Source organism: Ambystoma mexicanum, chromosome 8 (assembly GCF_040938575.1).
Source record: "Ambystoma mexicanum isolate Mex_15411 chromosome 8, UKY_AmexF1_1, whole genome shotgun sequence".
NCBI classification, from domain to species: domain Eukaryota; kingdom Metazoa; phylum Chordata; class Amphibia; order Caudata; family Ambystomatidae; genus Ambystoma; species Ambystoma mexicanum.
In genome coordinates this window covers 34,462,763-34,484,822 of record NC_090929.1, presented here as the reverse complement: position 1 = coordinate 34,484,822, position 22,060 = coordinate 34,462,763, and the positions used below count along the sequence as shown (strand labels likewise).

General features: G+C 46.9%; 1 protein-coding gene across 2 annotated transcripts in view; it reads left to right on the top strand.

The window, feature by feature from the left end:
* CRAT (carnitine O-acetyltransferase) overlaps positions 1–22,060 on the top strand; it is a 362,964-nt gene that overhangs the window by 228,747 nt on the left and 112,157 nt on the right. For both annotated transcript variants that reach the window (XM_069609217.1, XM_069609218.1), the window contains exons 6-7: positions 195–369; positions 8,183–8,361. In XM_069609217.1, coding sequence (XP_069465318.1) covers positions 195–369; positions 8,183–8,361 — 354 coding nt within the window. The remainder of the gene's footprint in view (positions 1–194; positions 370–8,182; positions 8,362–22,060) is intronic.

Sequence of the window (22,060 nt, the reverse complement as noted above, 5' to 3'; positions counted from 1 at the left end):
CCTTGGCTTTCACTACTCCTTATCTCGCGCTCCTTTCAACGCTCACTCTTTCATGCAGCTCCTTGGTCTCTTCTGCCCCCTTTGAGCAGTTCTTCAGAGTAGATTTGTGTAACAGTTATTGGGAACCTTTAACCTGTCAAGTTTCCACATCTCACCCATTTCTCTCCTCTCACCCCACTGCTCTCTTCTTGCAGTTTTTTGAGTTGGACGTGTACAACAGCGATGGCTCTCCACTCACCTCTGACCAGATCTTCATGCAGCTCGAGAAGATTTGGAATACCTCTCTCCAAACCAACAAAGAGCCAATTGGAATCCTTACGTCCAACCACCGGAACAGCTGGGCCAAGGCGTACAACACTCTGATCAAAGGTACAGCTCCACTGGGAGAACAGGGAAATCAAGCACCTGCACACTGGTTAATAATAGGGCTCAATACTGGAAACAGGTGGATCCATGCCAACAGTACTCGGATAAAAAGGAAGCGCTCAGCCTCAGAAACAAGTACACACAGACTACAGCACACTGAGTAAAGGAACGATTCAGTGATGCAAACATGTAGGCTAAGATCAATGGCACATTGTTCAAAGGTTAGAGCTTAACTAAGATCTGGTCCCATCATGGGAACAGGTAGACCCACAGCTGGAGTACACGAGTCAATGTTATTAGATATGGGAACAGATGGGTCTAGGCCAACAGCATCCCGTTCAAAACGTGTGGGTAAAGAACAAGTACGTAGTGTCTACAACAAACCAAAAGGAAGACCTCTGCAATGCAAAGAGGTTAGCCAAGGCCTAAAACACTTGAATAAAAAGTAGGGCGCAACCATCAAAACAATCAGGCTAAGCCTGCAATAAACGAATTAAAGGTGTAGGGCTTAACCATGGAAACAACCAAACCAAGGAAAACCTAAATGGTAGTAATAGCTAATCCAAGGCGAACATTAAATGGCTCAAAGGTATCCCCAACCAGTGTTAACAGGTGGCCTAAGCAACACATCAGATATGATTATAAGACAAGGCACAACTTTGGGAAGCGTTGGGCCAATGCAGACAACATATTGATCAAAAGTAACACTCCAACCACTAGAACACCATGGCCAAAGTTATAGCTCTGCTGAATGGTAGGAACCCATGACCAAAGCCGACACTACTAACTTCTAGGCCAAGGCACAAAACACAGATCGAAGGTAGTACCAATCATGGGTCCAGATGAGATAGAACAGGTGACACACTGATTTCAGGTAGCCGCAAACCATTGAATCAACGTTTCCAGCACTGACACTAGTATATATAAATGTTAACGCTAACCCTGGGAGCAATGGGGCCAAGGCTGACTTCTCTGATAAAATGCACCCTGGGACACAGATTGCAACACACAACTCACCGAGCATTTAATATGCAGGGCAGGCTTGCTGCTGCCGAGCACTGTACACTGGGAGCCAGATGTGGGCTAGTGCTTCCGACACAGTACCACAAGACCCTACACAATGATCCTGGTTCACCCAGGCACCAGACACCATCCTCACAGTTTAGGGTTTCAGTGCACTGAACCGGTTAGGAGGAATTCAGCTCTCATTGGTGAAACCTCTGTTTTACTTTCCCTTTCTTTCCTTACATCAGTGTTGTTTGTGTTGCCAGTGTGGCGGCATGGAATGAGGATTCTGACAAAATGGTGGCATAGTGGTTGTTACAGACTTTTATTCATAGAATAAACAAACCTATCTATCCCTAACTAGAGGTGGTTTCCGGTCAGTCAGGAAGTCTGTGTAGTCCAAATTAAAAATTGATTGTCCTAGTCCAAACTCCTATTCTATCCCTACCACTTAGACACAAATACTAATCTAAGAAAAACATTTCTTGTTAAAACCCCAGAGAATGACTCCCTTCTCTTCGGTATGAGTCTCTCAAGGTGCAGCATTCTCAAGCTCAGGAAATGTTCCAAGGTTCACAACAAAAAGAAACAAAGTTCCCCGTTTTGCAGGTGGGGCTAGGAGAATGACTCCCTTCTCCTATGTGCACCCTAGTTCTTTGTAAGCCTCTTATCTTCAACTTCTTTAACACATCTTGTAGTTGCCTACAAGGGCTTCTTCTGCGCTCTACTTTTTCTACTTTAACTTGATCCCACTGGGAAGATAAGAGGCTTCCTGAGTCCTCCTTGACTCTCCAGTACCGCACTCTTGTGGAACTGGCCAGGGAATGGCCCCACAACGTGTCTCGCTACTTTCTCTTCATCTGCTTTTTGACTCTGCCTCAAACTTTCACAGCCCATTCCGGACTGGCTTATTCCTGTTTCGCCATGAGCCATGGAATTGTTCTTCTGCCTTCTACTTCTCTTCGTAAGCCTGCTTGTTTTCCCTGCCGGGTACTGCTGGCGCTCTCGGCATGAGTTACGGACCTAACAGTCCACCCGTTAAAGGTCATGCCACCATTAGTTTCTCGTGCTCCCCATACATTCGCCTACACGGCTCTGCTGTAGGCCAAAGTAGGTGGCCCCGGCACAGTTTTCGCACCGCGCTGTCCACCCAAGACAGGTCACATCACTACCTCTCGGTTTCTCCCCTTCAAGTGTGCCAGCTCCCTGCCATAGAAAGGCTTTTGCCCCACATCTGCCCAGCAACAGAGATCCCCTGGCTGGAATGTGAATTGGAACAAGTCGGTCACATCCTCAACATCCATCCAGGATGCGCACACCTCCCATTTGCCCGAGAACATCCTGATGGTGCCAGCAACATGCTTAGCATGTATTCCATTTCCAGACCTGAGAGGGGGGCAGGCAGAAGGTCCAGGCACAAGGTGGTCAAATTACAGGGTGACAAATGCATAGCCCAACCATTCTGAGTATATGGTATTCCAAGTGGCATTATGCGGTAACGCATAAGCGTGTCCATGAGTAATACAACACTCAAACTTAATATCCGTTGCCACCAGCCTGTCCTGGATCCATCCAAAAAATATCAAAAAATGTTACAAAAGAAATAGCTAGGCATGGTACCCCTACAACACTACACTGTAAGGTGGCGTGTGCTACAGTAAAATAAGGGAATCTTGCAAAGGGTCTCCTTTGCACTGGTAACAATATGGGTTGTCCTGACCCCCCAAAAGAGATGAGTTGAGCAAGTAAAGCAACAAAGCATGTATTTAACCTCCAAAAATCAGGACCATGTTCAACTCCTAGCAAAAAGCTGAGGACTCCACTCATGTCAGCAAAAAGCTGAGGACTCCACTCATGTCAGCAAAAAGCTGAGGACTCCACTCATGTCAGCAAAAAGCTGAGGACTCCACTCATGTCAGCAAAAAGCTGAGGATTCCACTCATGTCAATGGAAGGAAAGTCTTCCTAAGACCAACTATAATTAGGGACTCTGCCGCCTGCTAGCAGTAGACTCACCCAGTTGTGAGGGAATACTCAGAAAACACAACACATGTACTTGTTCCTCCCTAACTCAGAGAGACATGGGGCCAATGAAACAAGGTTTGGTGGTTGGGGACATGGTATTTGCTGGGGTGGGCGCAAGCATGTAGCCCCATTTGTTTTCAGAGATGCCCTTCTGAGCCTGCCTGTAATGCAGGCTAATCCAAACTATGGCGGGAGAGGAAGGACTAGGGGAATTGGAGTCACCACGCATGTAATGTTTCATAATTCCAACATCCAAATACTTTATTTTATTTCAGATGAATTATCTCACACACAATGCAGAATACCTTTTTATTGGGCTCACTGGAATTAGTATGCAGCTATGGAGCCACGCATTAACTTTCGAAGTCCTATAGACCTCTTCACTAGATGGCGCAGAATGAAATGTGGAGCAAAGACATCTACAGTTCATTCTCAAAGTGAAAAAAAGATCATTTTTAGTTTAACTTCTTTGGGTGAAGGGATAATGTGCTATTAATAGGGATTCTTGTTTTCATTGTTTGTTTCTGATTATGGTGGTGTTTTTCCAGTGTTTTCACATTTTTCTTCAAAATTGTTCATCAGTGTTTACCTATGTTTTCCTGCAAACAAATCACACATGACTATGTTTTCCAGTGTTGACAAAAAATGTATTTGTTTCTGCACCCCATCATTGAAAAGGCTGGGGTCTGTGCCCTCTTTACATCCAGGTTCCCCTCCCTAAATACCTCCAGGCCAGAGTCCTTCAGTCCACTGGCTCCAACTCTCTGCAGGTCAAACATTTCTCCAAGCAAAGAGTGGGTGGTAGATGCCTTTCCTCGGCTGGCTCCTCCCTCTGGAACGGCCTCCCTCCCCCCTCAGACTTTAGCCGAATCTTCTAACGTTTCAGACAGTTCTCAAGATTTTCCTTTTCTTCTCTTCCTTACATCTCCCCCACCAGTGCTAACTCTCCCTCTGCTGCCACGACTGGAGACTGGTCCCTTTAGAGTCATACAGGGGCCAGACCAACCCCTACCAGCCCCCCCTGCATCCTTTGCCAGCACTTGCCCTCGGGCCCTCTTTTCCAGGACCAGCCCAACCTGGTTCTCCCTGCCCACCGCACTCATCCTCCCTTTCCCCCTCTTCCCCTGACACTTGCCACATTGGCCCGCCCAGATCCTCCCTGCCCCCCCTTCCTTGGGGGCACCCCACTCCCGCACTTCTCCCTCTACCCGCTCACCCCCTCAAGCACTTGCACGGTGAGATTGTCACAAGGCCAATATAAACATTTTGTTGTTCTACGTGGCTCTTTTGAAGTAAAATATCACAGATTTTGCTGATGCAGCCTTTGATATTTCTTTACATTCTTGTAGTCCTGAATTTATAATGTAAAGAGGAAAACTACATATACAGATATTTGAAAAAATGGGCCAAACTTCAAACACTTGTGGGGGACTAATCTTCTGATCAGACAATTACAATAAAGCCCTTGGTACAAATATAAAGTTTGCACAATTACTAAGTGGATGGTTATATACTATGAAAAAGATCTGGGTATTTAATCCTCTGGGAATTAAGGATGCCAAGTCTTAGACCTGGCTCTGCTATTTAACTGAACTGTATAATCAACTTTTGCTGAGAACTGTGTCCTCTGGAATAGAAGTGATGGCTCCTTGGCCCTTTGAATAGAATATCGTTTGATGTAGGATCATTGATCAAGTTGTCCGTTTGGATGTTCTGTGACAATTCGATAGTTGAAGTTTTGCAGCCCTCTAGCCTTGGGAATCCAATGTTAAACTCCAAATTTCAAAAGTACATTAGGCAGACAAATTATTAAGGGGAACCTTTAATGTGACTTATTTCAGTTTAAATCTTATTCTGTCTGAAAATGAATGACCTTTTCCACTAGGTGGCAGTGCTGACCTTGTGTTTAATTTTACTTTAATACAGAAATCCATGAGTAGCAAGGTCCTTGCTGCCATCTAGTGGACAGTTTTGGATAAACACCTAAAAGGGAAAACTATTTTCGGGTGCAAACATCAGATTGAATCAGATTTTACTGACCACATGAAAATAGAAACATTCCGTTCAGATAAAATGTGTCGCACATAAATGATTGATCTGTACCTCGGGCATTGCACTTCTTGCTCGCCAATGCCCCTAACAGCACGGGTTCATGCAACGAGCCATGAATCCAAAGCACTCCAAAGGAGGCATCCTTGACTGGGTTACAGACCAAAACTGTCCCACCTCTGTCAGCGCCAACACCCCATGTCCCTCGACAGACCACGATATTATTAACTTCTCCATCCCAAAGACACTAAGGCAAATACACCCTTGCCACCAGCCCTAGCCAGGAGCACATGGAAATTAACCAAAGACAACCTATTCCCCTACCTGGAGGTCCCAGCCCTCAGGACGCCCTTCTCCAATGACTCCACAGCTCTGGTCGAAACATACAACCTCACCCTAAAATATGCAGTCGACACCATAGCTCCGCTAGAGCGTAAGAAAGCCAAGGTGACTCGGCGCCCAAACTACTGGTATTCGTCAGAACTTCAGGAGCTACGCTCCCTTAAGCACATCACGCTCTCCAAGTGGCAAACCAACCCTCTAGAATCCACCAAAGAAAAATAGAAAACTCTCCACCCAATACAAAAAAGCCATCATCCTTGCTAAATCCACCGCCCTCAACGCTAGGATCATCAATGCCAAATCACAATCCAAAGACAGGTGACCCCTGCCCCTAGCACTCAAGACATCATGGAAGAGGAATCCTGGTGCTTATGCTGGATAAAATACACCTCCTACAGGGCAAGAGCTGTTCCAATCACATCCCCTTGATCAGCCCAGACCCTCCCACCCCACCAACCACAAACTCCCCCTCGCAGGACAAGGTACCTTTCACCTTCAGAAATGTCTCAGAAAATGAAGTCCTAGCCCTCCTCCAAAAGATCAAACCATCCAATTGTAAAGGTGACATCTGCTCAGCCAATCAATATCATCAAAGACTGCGCCCACTCCCTAGCACCTTTCATCACAGCATTCATAAATGCCTCCTTTGCCTCAGGCATTGTCGCACCTTGCCTTAAAGAGGCCTGAGTACGCCCACTCCTGAAAAAAACAACCGTAGACCCGGCCCATCACCACAGTCCCATTTCTGTTAAAAAAATCTTAATAAAGCCACCTACACACAAATCCAGGACTTCCTGGAAACCAACAGCATTTTAGGGAATCGGGTTTCCACCCTGGCCACGGAACCGAATCAGCACTTCTAGACTTAAAAAACCAATTACCAGAAATCATGGATGAAGGCAAACCTGCACTTCTCCTCCGCCTTAATTTTTCTGCTGCGTTTGACCTTATTGTCCATGATACCCTCTGCAGACATCTCACGACATCAGCTCAATTCACCCCTGATTCCACCACCTGAACCACCATCTTCCTCGAAGGGAGAGCCATGAGGGTCTTTTCTGAACAGGCCTACGCAGCACCCACCACCATTCATTGCAGAGTCCCTCAGGGCTCCTGTACCTCACCCACATTATACAATATACTTACTAAACCCCTCTTTGACAAACTAGACTCTCTTGGCATACATACACAAACTATGCTGACGATACGCAGGTCCTCCTCCCACTTTCAGGCTCTTATGAAAGTGATGCCAGAACTCTCCACACCATCTATGCCACCATCCAAGCCTGGATGTCAGCCAATGGACTCTGCCTAAACGGAGACAAAACGGAAATCCTTCTAGTGGGACCCAAGGAAACCCTTAAGAAACTTGACAAACAATACAGCTCTTTCACTATAGACCACACACAAATCGTAGTCTCACCCTGAGGGTTGTACCTTGATTCCACACTTTCCATGACACGCCACGTCAGTGCGATTGCCTCCTCGGCGTTGTTCACCATGACGACGATCAATTCGGTCAAACCCTACCTTTCTACTCAGAACTGTCTTTCAATAGCCAGAACCACCATAGGCGCTAGACTTGACAACTGTAATGTGCTCGTTGCGGGTACCTCTGTTAAAAATCTGAACGGGCTACAAATCATTCAGAATAATGTGCTCTGAGCAGCCTTGAACATCCCCAAGAGGGAGCACATCTCCAATGCAGGCGCGCAGCACACTGGCTTCCAGTCAAAGAATGCATCATCTTCAAGACTCTAGCCATAACACACAAATGCCTCTCCCTCACAGGCCCATCCTATCTCTCAGAGAAAGTAATTGGAGCCAGCTCCTCCAGGCTATATGATCACACTATTCCAACCAACTGAACGTCCCCACCTTCAAAAGGGCCAAAGGTGGCGGCACAAGCTTCCCCTTCATAGCTCCAAGTCAATGGAATGCCCTACCAACTACCCTAAGGAATAAGACCTTGCACGCCTCATTCCGCAAAGCCCTCAAAATGAGGCTCGTCAACTAGCCCAGACCAGACATTAGACTCACCCTTCCCTACCATTGTCTCTTTAATGATTGTATCTTGCAACCGGTTGACCTGTAAACTCACTGACCCGTAGAGCTCACTGCCCTATGTAACAGTGATCTATAACCGCTGCCTGTCTTGTATTCGGTTCCCTGTAACCACAAACCACAGGCAGCCTGTCATGATTTGTAACGAAGTAAGCCTTTCTTGTAACAGCGCCACAATGCCCTTGGGCTGCCTATAAAGGCTAAAAATAAATAATGGTATTCTTGAAATAACTTGTGGGAGTCCTTCATTACTCCTTCCCCTGCCCCTTCCATTCCCAGAGAGACGCCCAGGCCTGGATCTCCTGACTGTAGCTTGTCCCTTTCCTCCCCAGACAAAACCAACAAGGAGTCTGTGAAGAGGATTCAAAAGAGTATCTTCACGGTGTGCCTGGACGCGCCCATCCCTCGCGTGTCGGATGACCTCTACATGAGCCGCGTGGGGGCCCAGATGCTGCACGGTGGGGGCAGCCGATGGAACAGCGGCAACCGGTGGTTTGATAAAACTCTTCAGGTAGGTGTCCTGCTGGGCATAAGGGACGGTACCACGGAGCCTGCTTGCATTGCCATATCGGTAGTTTCTGAAAGAATACCTTTTTTAGCACTAAAAGTAGTCTGTTTACTTTTGGAAGAAAATGTAACTCTATTACATTGGATGACTTGAACAATATTTGACTTTAACATAATTCACCTGTGCTTAGCCATCTTGAAAGCGAGACTGCGCGAACATTGTAATACATTTGATTGTACAGAGCTTTCCAACCTTTAATAATGAAGGATATCCGTTGGCTCTTTTTAACCACAATTTTCATTGTTTGCATGCTGTACAGTAGTCGTTTTTCTAAGAGTTCACATTTTGCAGGGGTTTGGTATGGTATGAATTAGTACTGCCCAGGGTGTAATGACAGCCAAGAGATGACCCATGACCCTTTCCTTGATACTGTGTGCCCTCTCCCCAGTTGCTTAAACTACAGCAATTTAAAAAAATAGTTCAAAATAGTCTTGCCAATTATTTAATACAAAACAATATCTGTATCTTGTACATGATGAAGGCAGATGTAACATGGCCAATGCATGTGGCCGTTAGGGCGGGATCTGACTTCATAGAGTATATGCAATTCGAGATATGGCTTGCGTGATCAGAACATCAAAAATAAATGTTCCTGTCCATGGTACTTGTAAAAAGAGTTCTTGAAACATGGAGAAAAAAGAACCTTTGTGCAAGTAAAACAGACTTTGTTTTTTAATGGATAAATATTCGCGTCACAAGATGATTTTGAACTATTCCTTGAAATGACTGTAATTTACTAAATTGTGTAACTAGGCATTGCTGGATATGGCAAATACTATTTTGTTTAGGGATAGGGAAACCTTGTAGACACATTTTAAAATCGCTAATCTGTTTTCATATTATTTTAGTGCAATTTTAAACTTTATAATCATATGCTTTGCAATTGTGTAACATATTTTGCTTTGTTCTAAGTAACTTCTAGGTACCGTCTGTACCGGGTAACGTGCACTAGTGCATACTGTGCGCTTCACCTCCCGCTTAGGTAACGACATCTCCCATCGGTACTGTAGTTTCCGGGAAGTATTTGTTTTGCAATCAGGCACATCAGCGCGTAGCAAGTTTGCGCGACGCACCAGCGCTGATGGTTACTCCATATTCTATAAGTAACTGGCACCTAAATTTCTAGAGATAGCTGTGCAACGTTCAATCTATACGTGCGTATATAATTAGCATCGCCTCTAGCCAACTTTGGGTACATATGATTGCTATCGGCCGCCCATCTGTGGTTAAGGGCAGTAGGAATATGGTTACATTTAAGGGTTCTCTGCATTCGAGCCCTATTAAAGTGACTGTTTTAAATACTAGGCCCTTGAACAAACATGCAATAGATGTGGGGGGGCTATATTGTTAATAATCAAGTAGACATTATGTGTCTAACAGAAACCTGGCTGCAAGAGTCCAGCGGGCCACATTTTTTTTAGCTACACCCCAACGGTATACCTATTTTGGCACTAATAGAGATGTAGGAAAAGTAGGAGTGGCCATTTTGGCACGAGAGGACTTGCACTTCTTTCAGACCTCGATCGGCTGTAATGAGTGTGAAATCATGCTGATTAGTTACTCCCACCCCTAACTGTCTGAATATCGTCCTTCTCTACCGACCCCCTAAGGACATGCCCGGCTTTACTGAGGATTTAATGGAATCCCGTTCCCCTTTCAGTAGACCCAATGTGGCTACGTTGGTCGTGGCGATTTTAACAGATGGTACAATGATGCTCAGGATTCTGATGCTTTTATACTGACCCAACGCCTCACTGCCAACAATTTTATCATTCACAATAATGAACCTACGCGTAGGTTTGGCAACACCCTTGATTGGGTGGTTAGTAAGAATATTGACATAACTCCTCTGATCGTCCGACCGTAGATCTGGTCCGATCGTTTCTTTGTATCATTTGATTTCAATCTTCCTTCCTTTTCTCGGGACAAGGCAAATCCCTTAAGAAAAGGATGCAGTAGGAATTTTAAGAATATTAGTCAGGCCACAAGTCTAGCCAAGGTAATGAACAAGACACTTGTTTCTTTCTCCCCGGAATCATTTGCATCAAGTTTTGACACTGAAATATTTTTTAGACTTGACCAGGTTGCCTCTAATTAAGTCCTGTTTTTGAGAACGAAATCGACAAGTCATAAATGGTTTGATAAAGCATTAGAAAAATATCACAAAAAAGAGAAACGTAAAGCTGAAAGAGCGTGGGAAAAACACCAACTCTGGTGAATAGGGATGACTGGAAGGAGTTGGAGAAAGCATATCAAGCAGAAATTATTTTGGCCAAGAGAAATTACTTTGATCAGCAAATTGGTAATGCTAAATATGACTTTTGTAGCCCAAAGCTATGTCATGCGTCAGCCCCCTATATGCGGACATTCAGAAGGTCTTCGCAGATAAAATAGCTAAGGCACATATTAAAATCTCGGAAAGTAAGGGACAGTTCAACCCCAACTTCTGTGCAGAGGATAAGTCTCAAAGGCCACTGATAAAGCAACCAAGCTTCTCATTTAAACCTACCTGCACCAAAGAAGTAACTAAGATTCTGAAATCTATGAAACCTTCTACCTGTGCGGGAGATATGCTCCCGAGTAAAATTATTCAAAGGGATTGTGTCCTCTGAAGTATTCCTTATCTTAGATATCTCCTGCCAGCTTTGCTGGCCTCGGAAATTTTTTCTCTGGAGGGCGCTGCGCGTCGACGTCCGCCGAGTCGATGTCCCTCAACAGTCGCCGTATCGACGTTGACGTCATCCTGCCTATAAAGGCCGCGCGCAGCGTCCGTTGCTCAGTTCCGTTTTTCCGCGCTTACTCAGTGCCTCAGAATATCGTTGCTCAGTTTCGTAGAGAATTTATCCTATTTACCTCGAGATATTCGATCCATACTCGATGGCTTCCTCGTCAGAACCGACGACCCCTCGGTCCGGCTTCAAAAAATGCCGAGACTGTGGGAAAAAGATGTCGCTGACTGACCCTCACATAGCATGACAGCTAAGGCCCTGAAGGAGCGTAGGGGAAAGCTGGAGAAAGGTAAGACTTCAAAAGCTTCTTCTTCCTCGACGAAGTCGAGACATTCGTCTCCTCGTCACCATTCGCGCTCTAGGTCTCGGAGTGGGTCCCATCACTCCTCGAGATCGAAGCACTCGAAGAGGAGTCGTCCAAGATCCCCTTCTCCGTCCTCCTCTTCCTCTGTTTCTCCTAAGAGAATACCTTGCCCCACGAAACATAGTTCCCGGGCTGAATGGGAGGAATTCCGCAAAATTATGATGAGCGTCTTCGAGAAAGCGGCCTCGACCCCCTCGAAGACTGCCGAGAGCGATGCTCTGGTCGAAAGACCCGAAGGTCAAAAACGCCACCAGTCGCAGTACCCGGCGAAGGAAGCTTCTCGAGCGCGTCACAAACCCTCGAGTAAAGCTATGACCTCGAAACCTTCTTCAAAGGTTCCGTCGACGCCGAGGTCGGTGTCTTCGACGCCATTGTCGAAGGGACCTTCGACACACGGGTCTGTCGACTCGACGCCATCTTCGACACCGGTGTCGACGCCAAGGAAAGTCATGGTTGCGGCGCACCCAGTGGCTATTCCCAGGTCCTCGATGCCGATGGCGTCGAGATTGTCGACTTCCTCGAGCAGAATCCCAATTCTATCGAGGACCTCGAGGCCTCTGCCTTTGTTTTCGACGCCATCGCCGAAGCCTTCGACATCGGCGTCGACGACATTGACGTTTTCGAGGCCGATTACAACAAGTTTGGCACCCTCTGCCTTGGAGATGGGTTTCACACCCTTTGTGAGTTCAGAACAATTGAGAACTATGTCCTCAATTATGGAAGAGGGAGAACTATCTGACCAAGAAGAGACATTTGAGTTGCAGGGACCTGCAACCCCAGTTCAAGAGGAGTTATCCTCAGAAGAACGCAGGTTAAAGGATCTCCATGATTCCTTACATGAGGCTAGTGGGTTAGACACTTCCCCTCAGGTGGAGTTCACTAGGCCAGACCCGGGGGAGCATGCTGAAACCCCCTATAGAGCCTTAATGGCCAGGATCACAGAATTTATGGGGTGGTCAACACCTTCACAGGCTTTCCAACAAGATGACCTCATGGATATTCTTGATAAAGGTCCACAGGAGGATCCTGTAGTGCCTTTTCATAAAGCTCTTCAGAGGAAAATCATGACGAACTGGGAAACCCCAGATGTCGTCCCGGCAGTAAATAAAAAACTGTCTACTAAATACAGGGCATCTTCTGCAGACCCAGAGTTTTTGTCAAAACGCCCATCCCTAGAAAGTCTGGTGGTACAGGCAGCATCTTCTACTGACGTCAAGACTGCTTATCCTACCGTCCCACAGGACAGGGACGATAAGAAATATGATGCTATGGCAAAGAAAGTCTTTTCAGCATGTAGCATGGCGTTAAAATCTGTTAATGCTACTTGCACCCTTGCTAGATTCAGCCATACACTTTGGGAGTGTGCTTTTACAGCGGCTGACTGCATCCCGGAGGGAGAAGAAAGGGAGGCGTTCCTAAATATCATACAGGACGGTAAAGACGCTATGTGCGAATCCCTCCAGACGGGCATTGATTCGGCTGACAGTATCAGCAGAGCAATGGCGGCAAGTACAACAACAAGGAGATTCGCTTGGTTGAGTAAGTCTGGTATTTGCCACAGATGTGCAAGCCAGGCTCTTGAACATGCCATTCGATGGCTCTTTGTTTGGGAAAAAGGCGGATGACAGTTTAGAAAAACTGCAAACATCAAAGGCAGCAGCAAAATCCCTAGGCGCTGCAATCCGTCAGACACCTTTTCGTCCCACAGGAACCTCTGCGAGGGGCAAGTCCTTTCGCTTCTACTCTGCATTCGGAAGAGGTAGAGGACGACCGGCTCAAAGGGGACAAAGAAGAACTACCCGAGGTGGACGGGGTAGATATTCAAAAGCCGCAGCAACAGCAGGTACCTCTTTACCATCGGCATCTGCATCAGCCGCCCCAAAACCACTCTGAGGACTTCCCTCACAAGACACCTGTAGGAGGCAGGTTAACTCAACATCTGGCGGAATGGCAGGCTATCATGTCAGATGCTTGGGCAATTGGAGACAGTTGCCCAAGGTTACTGCCTGCCTCTCCTACGCATACCTCAGAGTCCTCCACCGGGGATCAGCTTTCAAAAAGCTCCAGATCCGCTCCTCTTGCAGGAAATTTTAGACCTGCTAGAGAAAGGTGCCATAGAACCAGAGGAACAAGGGCTGGTACTCCCCTTACTTTCTCATTCCAAAGAAAGATGGAGGACTGAGACCCATCTTGGACTTGCGAGAATTGAACAAATTCCTCAGGAAAGACAAATTCAAGATGGTAACGCTTTCTCAGATCCTTCGGGCCCTTCGGTTCCAGGACTGGTTGGTATCTCTGGACCTTCAGGACGCTTATTTCCATGTGCCTATCCATCTCAAACACAGGAAATACCTGAGGTTCGCAATTGGCAACTCTCATTATCAATTTCGAGTGCTGCCATTTGGGCTGACCTCCGCCCCGAGGGTCTTCACCAAGTTAATGTCGGTAGTGGCTGCAAGTCTAAGGAGGGAAGGGATTCACGTCTACCCCTACCTGGACGATTGGTTGATCAGGGCTGTATCTTCGGAACAAGCTCAGATCCAGCTAAATCATGTTTGCCACTCCCTTCACAGACTGGGCTTCTCCCTCAATTTAAAGAAGTCACAAATGATACCATCGCAGAGACTCCAGTTCATCGGAGCAATCCTGGACACTTCCCTGGGAAAAGCCTCGCCACCAGAGGTGAGGGCTCAAGATATTCTACAGATGGTTACCAAGTTCCAAAATGCCCAACGTCTCCCAGCCTTTGACTTTTTGAGGTTGCTAGGCCTCATGGCATCCTGCATTTTCCTAATGCCAGAAGCTCGCCTGAGAATGAGATCCCTCCAGTGGGCACTGAGAACTCAGTGGTCACAATTCTCAGGGAGAATGACAGATCTTCTTCAGGTTCCCGACAGGGTGGCTCGAGACCTTCAGTGGTGGGCCTGTCAGGAGAACATTCTGAAAGGAGAACATTTTTGGCAACCCTGGCCGGAGATAACCGTAGTCACGGATGCCTCACTCACGGGGTGGGGAGCCCACGCCAACGACTTGACCATCAGCGGTCGTTGGTCTCCATCGGAGTCCAGACTACATATCAACCTGTTAGAGCTGAGAGCCATCAGACTTGCGCTGAAGGCGTTCCTGCCAGCTGTACAAGGGAAAAACGTCCTGATAATGACGGACAACATGGTGGCCATGCATTACCTCAACAAAAGAGGAGGCGTAGGATCACTACCCCTGTGCAGAGAGGCGATGCAGCTCTGGTTTTGTGCAATCCAAGAAGGAATCTCTCTATCGGCAGTTCACCTAGCCGGAGAGAAGAACTTGACAGCGGACGCTCTGAGCAGGCAGAGCACAGTCTCCCACGAGTGTGAACTAGCTCAGGAAGTCCTTCAAGAGATCTTCGCCCTTTGGGGAACCCCTCAGGTAGATCTGGTCGCCACCAGCCTCAACAGGAAATGCGATCTGTTCTGCTCAAGGGAATTTCCCCCGAGAGGAGCTCTGGGAGAAGCGTTCATAGTGGACTGGGAGTTTCCGCTTCTCTACGCGTTCCCACCGGTCCCTGCCATTCCTCAAATGATCAGGAGGTTGAGAAGATTCTGGAAAACCATGATCCTAATTGCCCCGGATTGGGCCAGGAGAACGTGGTACCCGGACCTTCTAGACTTGTCCATCTGCCCTCCAATTCGACTTCCACTCAGAGAGAATCTACTCTCACAGAAGGGAGGTCAGGTTCTCCATCCAGACATCAAAACCCTCAACCTTCACGCTTGGCTTCTGAAAGGCTGAGGTACAAGAATTGGGACCTCCCTGATGATGTTATGGAGGTGTTGCTTTCGGCAAGGAGGCCAGCAACAAAGTCTTTATACCGCTGCCGTTGGAATAGATTTTGCAGCTGGTGTAGAGAAAAGAATATCGACCCCTTTTCATGTGGTACACCAATGGTTTTGTCCTTCCTACTCTATTTGGCCTTCAAGTTGGCAACATTAAGGGCTATCTCGTAGCTCTATCCATCTTTAAACGCACTGCGGACGAACCATCCTATTTCAAGTTACCCTTGGTAATACAGTTTCTAAAGGGGTTAACTAACGTTTATCCCCCAAGACCATTCCAGGTTCCCCTATGGGATTTAAACTTAGTCCTAACTTTCCTGATGGGCACACCTTTCGACCCACTCCATTCTTGTTCGTTAAGATTTCTTACCCTTAAAACTGTTTTATTAATAGCACTTACATCTGCTAGGAGGGTGAGCGAGTTACAAGCTTTCTTGTAAACCCCCTCATACAATCTTTCACAAAGACAAAGTTGTCCTGCAAGTGAAGCCTAATTTCCACCCAAAGGTGGTTTCTGAATTCCATATCACTCAGAAGATTACCCTGCCATCTTTCTATCCTCCTCCTCGTCCGGGGAAAGAGGAAGAGAGGTTACACAGGCTGGACCCAAGAAGGGCTTTAAGTTTTTACATCAGTAGACTGGCTAGGATAAGACAAGAAGACCAGCTGTTTGTAGGCTACGCAGGTCACAAGCTGGGGTTACCGATAACTAAGCAGACCATTTCCAGATGGATCATTCTAGCCATCTTGGAATGTTATAAACTGGCAGGAAAAGAGCCCCCTCAAAATCTTAGGGCTCATTCGACCAGAGGTATCGCAGCTTCATCGGCCCTCAAAAGAGGAGTGCCGGTTAAAGACATATGTGCGGCTGCCACATGGTCGTCCGTCCATACCTTTACACGGTTTTACAACTTGGATTCCTCCTCCAGTCAAGAGACTAGGTTTGGAAGGGCAGTATTGCACTCTATTCATCAATAAAAGGAAGCATGAAGTCAGTACTCCCACCTCCAATAACAGAATACTGCTATGGGAGCCTATCTAAGATAAGTAATACGTCGGAGGACACAATCCCTTGAAGAACAAGTTACTTCTTACCTTGTAAGGTTCTTTCGATGGGATGTTCCTCCGACGTATTCCTTATCGACCCTCCCATCCATCCCCATAGTACTACTTCCCTTGTTGTTGCAGCTTACGCTCCTTCAGGGTGATTAGTCTAGTCCAGAAAGAAAAATTGTGGGCTACAAACGGAACTGAGCAACGGACGCTGCGCCCAGCCTTTATAGGCAGGATGACGTCGACGTCAATACGGCGGCTGTCGAGGGACATCGACTCGGCGGATGTTGACGCGCAGCGTCCTCTAGAGAAAAATGTTCCGAGGCCAGCAAAGCTGGAAGGAGATATCTAGGATAAGGAATACGTCGGAGGAACATCCCATCGAAAGAACGTTACAAGGTAAGAAGTAACTTGTTCTTCTGGAGCACTAGGAATTATTTGTTCCTTTCATCACTCGCCTGGCCAATGCCATTTTCAGAACTAATAGAGTACACTGTGGCCTTAAAAAGATGGCAGTGACCCCCTCGCATAAAAAGAGCTGGCATGGACCCCAAAAACAATACGAACCTAAGACCTATTTGCAACGCTCCTTTCCTCTTGAAAGTCATTGATGAGCTTGCGATAGCACCATTTCCAATAACGTCTGGAAAACATAAAGGCACTGCATTGGAGACAATCTGGTTTTAGGGCCCATCATGGTACCAAAAGTGCTCTCCTGGATCTCCAGACGGAGATGCTGCTTCTTATGGCTAAGGGCAAACTGAGGCTGCTGATATTATTGGACCTTTCGGCAGCCTTCGACTTAGTGGACCAAGAACAACTTCTAAAGAGGCTAAAACAAGTCAGAGGATGCTTGGAGGAGGCAACCGCTTAGTTTGCATCCTTTCTTGACAAAAGAACATCTCAAGTAGCTACTCGCCTTATGATATTTTGAGGTGCGGGGTCCCTCCCGGGCTCCTGTTTGTCCCCATAATGTTTTAATGTCTACTGCCAACCCCTCTGTGCCTTACGCAAAAGACTGGGTGTCTATTTTTCAAATGACATTGATCACGCTGAATTATAGAATTAAGCAGTAATTATGAAACTGACTTGAAGAGAGTGACACAAATTCATGACGAAATCCAAAGTTTTGATCTTATGATCACCCCAAACTAGAGGGAAGCTAGAGATGTATGTTGGCTTCTCTTTCAATAACCACCATATTCCTGTCTCCCTTAAGGCGAAAACCCCAGGAGACATTTTTGAAACTTGTCTCACCTCAGAGGCACACATTCAACATATGGTGAATAATTCCCACTATCACCTGAGAATATTACGTCTCACATGATATGATAGGTTATTTATAACGCGCTTAATACCCAGAGGTTTCTAAGCACGGACCCGGGGATCGAACCTGTGTTGCTCCGTGTCGTTTTGCTTCCAAGGTGAGCACGTTGCTGCTGACCTATCCTCCTGACGATGAAACCATATGTCTCAGCATCACATTGCGAAACTCTGTCCCCACCCCAGGGATAGAGGAAAGGACTGGGCTTAGTGCGAGGGCTGGGCGACAGTGATTACCAAGTCAGGACTTGACTGCTGCAGCTTGGAGAGGCTGCGGGGAAGGCGTACACAGCCGGCGGGCGAGAACAGGCAGCCTCTGTTTACCTTCAGCTGGCCCACAGCATTAACTTTGTGCGTGCCCCTGTGCAGGCTCTGAAGGTAGAGCTTCTGCATGGAAATCTCTGGCAGACAAGGCCCATATGGCACTTCCAGCCCTTCATTTAACACAAGTGTAAACAGAGCAAACACAATGGCAAGTACAGCAGGAAGACTCAGGACCCGAACTGAAAGGGGAACGAGGAGGCACAACCTCACGGGAAGCTTGAGGGGCACACACCGGCCATGGAAGATCCACACGTAGCTCCAGCGGTTGTTGCTGCAGCGTCTATACGCTCCATATAGGCTTCTGATGAAGAGGATCTGCCTCACTTTATTGAGCCTGTGGAATGTGTTTTTGCTCGCCACCATATTTGTCCATGCATATGTAATTAAAAATATTTGTTATTTTTAAACACAATCTGTGTATCTAGAATTTTTGCTTTATGAATGTATTTCCTATGAACCATTTTTTGTAAATTCAGTTAAGTAACTTGAATGTCTAATTACAACCTCTTTGGTGGATTATAGATGGTGTGCGGGGGACGGGAGGGTTCCTACATTGGATCCTCTTTTTTCATGCTCAGAATAGATTACTGTAGCGACCTTTATCTTGGCGTTAGTAAAGGCAGTTTAGGCACTCTTCAAGCCCTTCAAAACGACACAGTTCATCTGATAAGGCATGTGAATAGGCGAGAACCTATTTCGGAACAGAGAAGGAGTCTTCACTGGCTTCCAGTGAAGGCTAGGGTTCAGTTTAAGGCTCTCACTATTGTACATAGGTGCGGTTATGGACAAGCACCTAGGTATTTGAACGATCACATGAAAGTACATGCTGCTAAAAGAACGACCAGACTCCGTGAGGAAGTACGAATGATTGTACTACATAGCAAACGGGTCAGCGGAGCTGGAAGATCCTTTCCTGTGCAACCTTCAATGGCATGGAGCAAACTAAAGCTTCAATGGCATGGAGCAATCTGCAGGCTTCAATGGCATGGAGCAATCTGCAGGCTTCAGTGGCATGGAGCAATCTGAAGGCTTCAATGGCATAGAGCACTCTGCAGGCTTCAATGGCATGGAGCAATCTGCAGGCTTCAATGGCATGGAACAATCTGCCGAAGGACTTGTGTTCAGAAACAAATCTGTTAAACTTTAGAAAACGTTTGAAAACTCTTCTTTTTGAATAATTCCCTTCTGGCAACCGACCCTAGTCTGCTTCAGTTTCTTCCCTCCTTCTGCGCCCTTATGCCTGCCGGCTCCGGCGCAGTATAAACGGGCAAATAAACTAGGAGGGGGTGCCCTGTGGCAAGGAGAGTACTTGGTCTACTCGTGGATGTCATTGCCTCTAATGCATCTATAGGGTTTACTGACAAGCCCCACACACACATTTTAAGGTGGGGGAGGGGGCATAGGCCTTGCTCAACATGATGGAGGCTCTGGTCAGGCCATCGGAATCCTATGCCGCGGAAGTTTGTATTTCACCCAATACAGGAAGAGTATTTATTGGTCAAGGTATACACAAGATTACCGGGGCCCATAAAACGCAGCCACCAAAAGGCAACATCCACTTCAGGGGAAAATAGGCACATTATCACCAAAATAGTTATTGTAAATAGGCATTCACATATGCAGCACTGGCGAGCAGGACTTGCAAACATGTTAGAAATCACAGCCAGGGGCTCGCATTCCAGTCTTTGGGGTAAAGATCACTGGACCGAAACTGGATGCAGGACAAAGGTGCAGGGGCAGCGAAGTATCCCCAAAGTAACTTGGAATATTTTCAGGTGAGTCAATAACGAAGCCATGTGTATGGAGAAAATGCAGTTAAGTGCCAGTATAACAACAGAGGTGCAGATTTGGTGATGAACAACCCCAGAGAGAACCAGAGTAGACCCAATGGAGAGCTCCAGAGGTCTGTTTGAGAAGCAGGAGCCCCAGAGAAAGATGCAGCCCAGCGGGAAATGCTCTAATGGAAATCAATGGGGAAAATGAAGTTAGGACCCAAACACTGAAAAGTCTTGAACTCCGATCAGAGACCCCTGAGGGTGAGTATTTCAGATAACCCAGCTTCCCAGGGCCCTGAGGTAGGTACTCATGGTGTTCGCGTCCCAATTGTCAATTCCTGGAAGGCTACGAACCCAACAAAGGCTTCTTTAGTAGGTGTGGTTTGCATGGTATGACTACCCAGGGATTTGAACCCTGGGCCAACGATGACTACAGTTACAACAAAGAACAAACAACATCCTTCCCAGAAGAGATCGCCCTCAAAGCAGAAGCAAAAGCAGCAGTGAGGAAGAATGAGGAAAGGCAGGCAAACTCAACACAGGTTTCAGCGGCTTGAAGGACAAAAAGAGGGTGCCCACAGCAAGAAAACGGTCCCATGAAGAAGACTATAGTGGGGCGACCCAGGACTGCTCTGGAGAGCAGATTAGTAGATACGTTGTGATTTCCACACCCTTCCTGACGATGGCAGTGATCAGCACCCAATATGGACACCTTTGGCGGAGATATGTGGGAAGTGGTGGTTAAAAGGCCTAGAGATGGTACCGGCACAGAAGGCTTGACCCAGTACATAAATGGAGCCAGCAGGAGGAGAGAGGAGGCACCGGATGGATATCCAGAAGCCAACAACACAAACGAGAGATCAGCCAAGGGTCCATCACCCGGCACTTAAATTGCAGCAACGGCAAGAAATTCTCTAGCAGGTAAGTACACCTGCTTCTTCAGAAAATTCCAATACCAAGAAGGTGCTAAAACGGAGTTTTCCCTTAAGTGCCATCACTGACAGGGGTTGGCCTAATCCAACCGACCAAGGCTCAGAAGGCTTGACCATCTGCTTGGCTCTAAATCTGCCTCTTAACCCAGACCACCCGCGACAGTATGTGATATGGAAGCCCACAGACATGAGCTGTTACAATCAATATGGAGGCTGCCTCGCTCAGCTCAGCAAGAGCCCACGTGAGCAGAACAGCCCTTCTAGGCTTACCTCGTGGCTCTCTGCAACAAAGGAAGCTCTAAAATGCAAACTAGCCAAGTGCAGGACTTCAAAGAATAAATTGGTAACTCAGATCTAGGATGTGGACGAGTAAACCTAATTCAACTCATTTTATTAAAGTAAAGAAAACCTCAACCTGCCCTCCAGCTGTAAAGATGGGTCCCTAGTTTCAAAAGAACATTGTAAATTGAAGTGTGTCCTAATGTACCTCACTAGTGTCCTCTGTCCAAACCCATTCTATCCCACCACTAGAACTAAGCACCATGACTTATCCTCAGTATGTTTTACTCTCACGGTACTTGCGCTTCCGGTGGCTGGTTTCTTACCCTCACCCAGTTGTCTTTTAGTTTTCTCTATCAGGTCCCTGCCTGTTGATAGTGTTCAATGTTCAGTCTTGTCAGTCTTTCTAGCCCCCTGGAGAAGCTTACTCTGGACCCCCATGCAATCGGGTTCCTTTCCACATAAGAATGGCAGGTGCTCTTGCCTTTTCCTTGCTCGATAACACCATTGCGTATCTTGTTCACCTTGGTCGGCTCTCATAATGTCTGTATATATGTTAGCCAAAAGTGTGCTATTTATCCCTTCAGGCCATTGGATTTCAGGTTTTCTTTCACCACCTCATGGGTTAATTTCAATGTCAGCCCCTCGTGGGCTTCTTCGATGCCTCACCTCCCTCTTCCTGATTAATCCGACCTGCCTGGTACTTCTGTTCCTGCAATGACGTGTGTCGAGGAAGGCAGCTTCTGCAGAACCATGACTCAGACACCTTCACGGTCGGGTCTTCCTCTTTGGTTCCTCTGTTCTGTGCTCGACTAGATTTTGGCATCATTGATGGTGGTGGTGTTTCGTTTCTCTGTCATTTAGGTGGCTCTGGGCACTTCGCCTTCTTCCTGGGCTCAGCAGTGTTCTTCGGGCTCTCTGCCCACCATGCCTCCAATGTGGTCTGCCTCCAAGGTCTGCAAAGGGAGGTGTCCCTCAGCACAGGCTGCTGTATTACACCGACCGGCTGGCTCTCTCCTCCTCTGCATGGGCCATGAGTTCCTTCCGG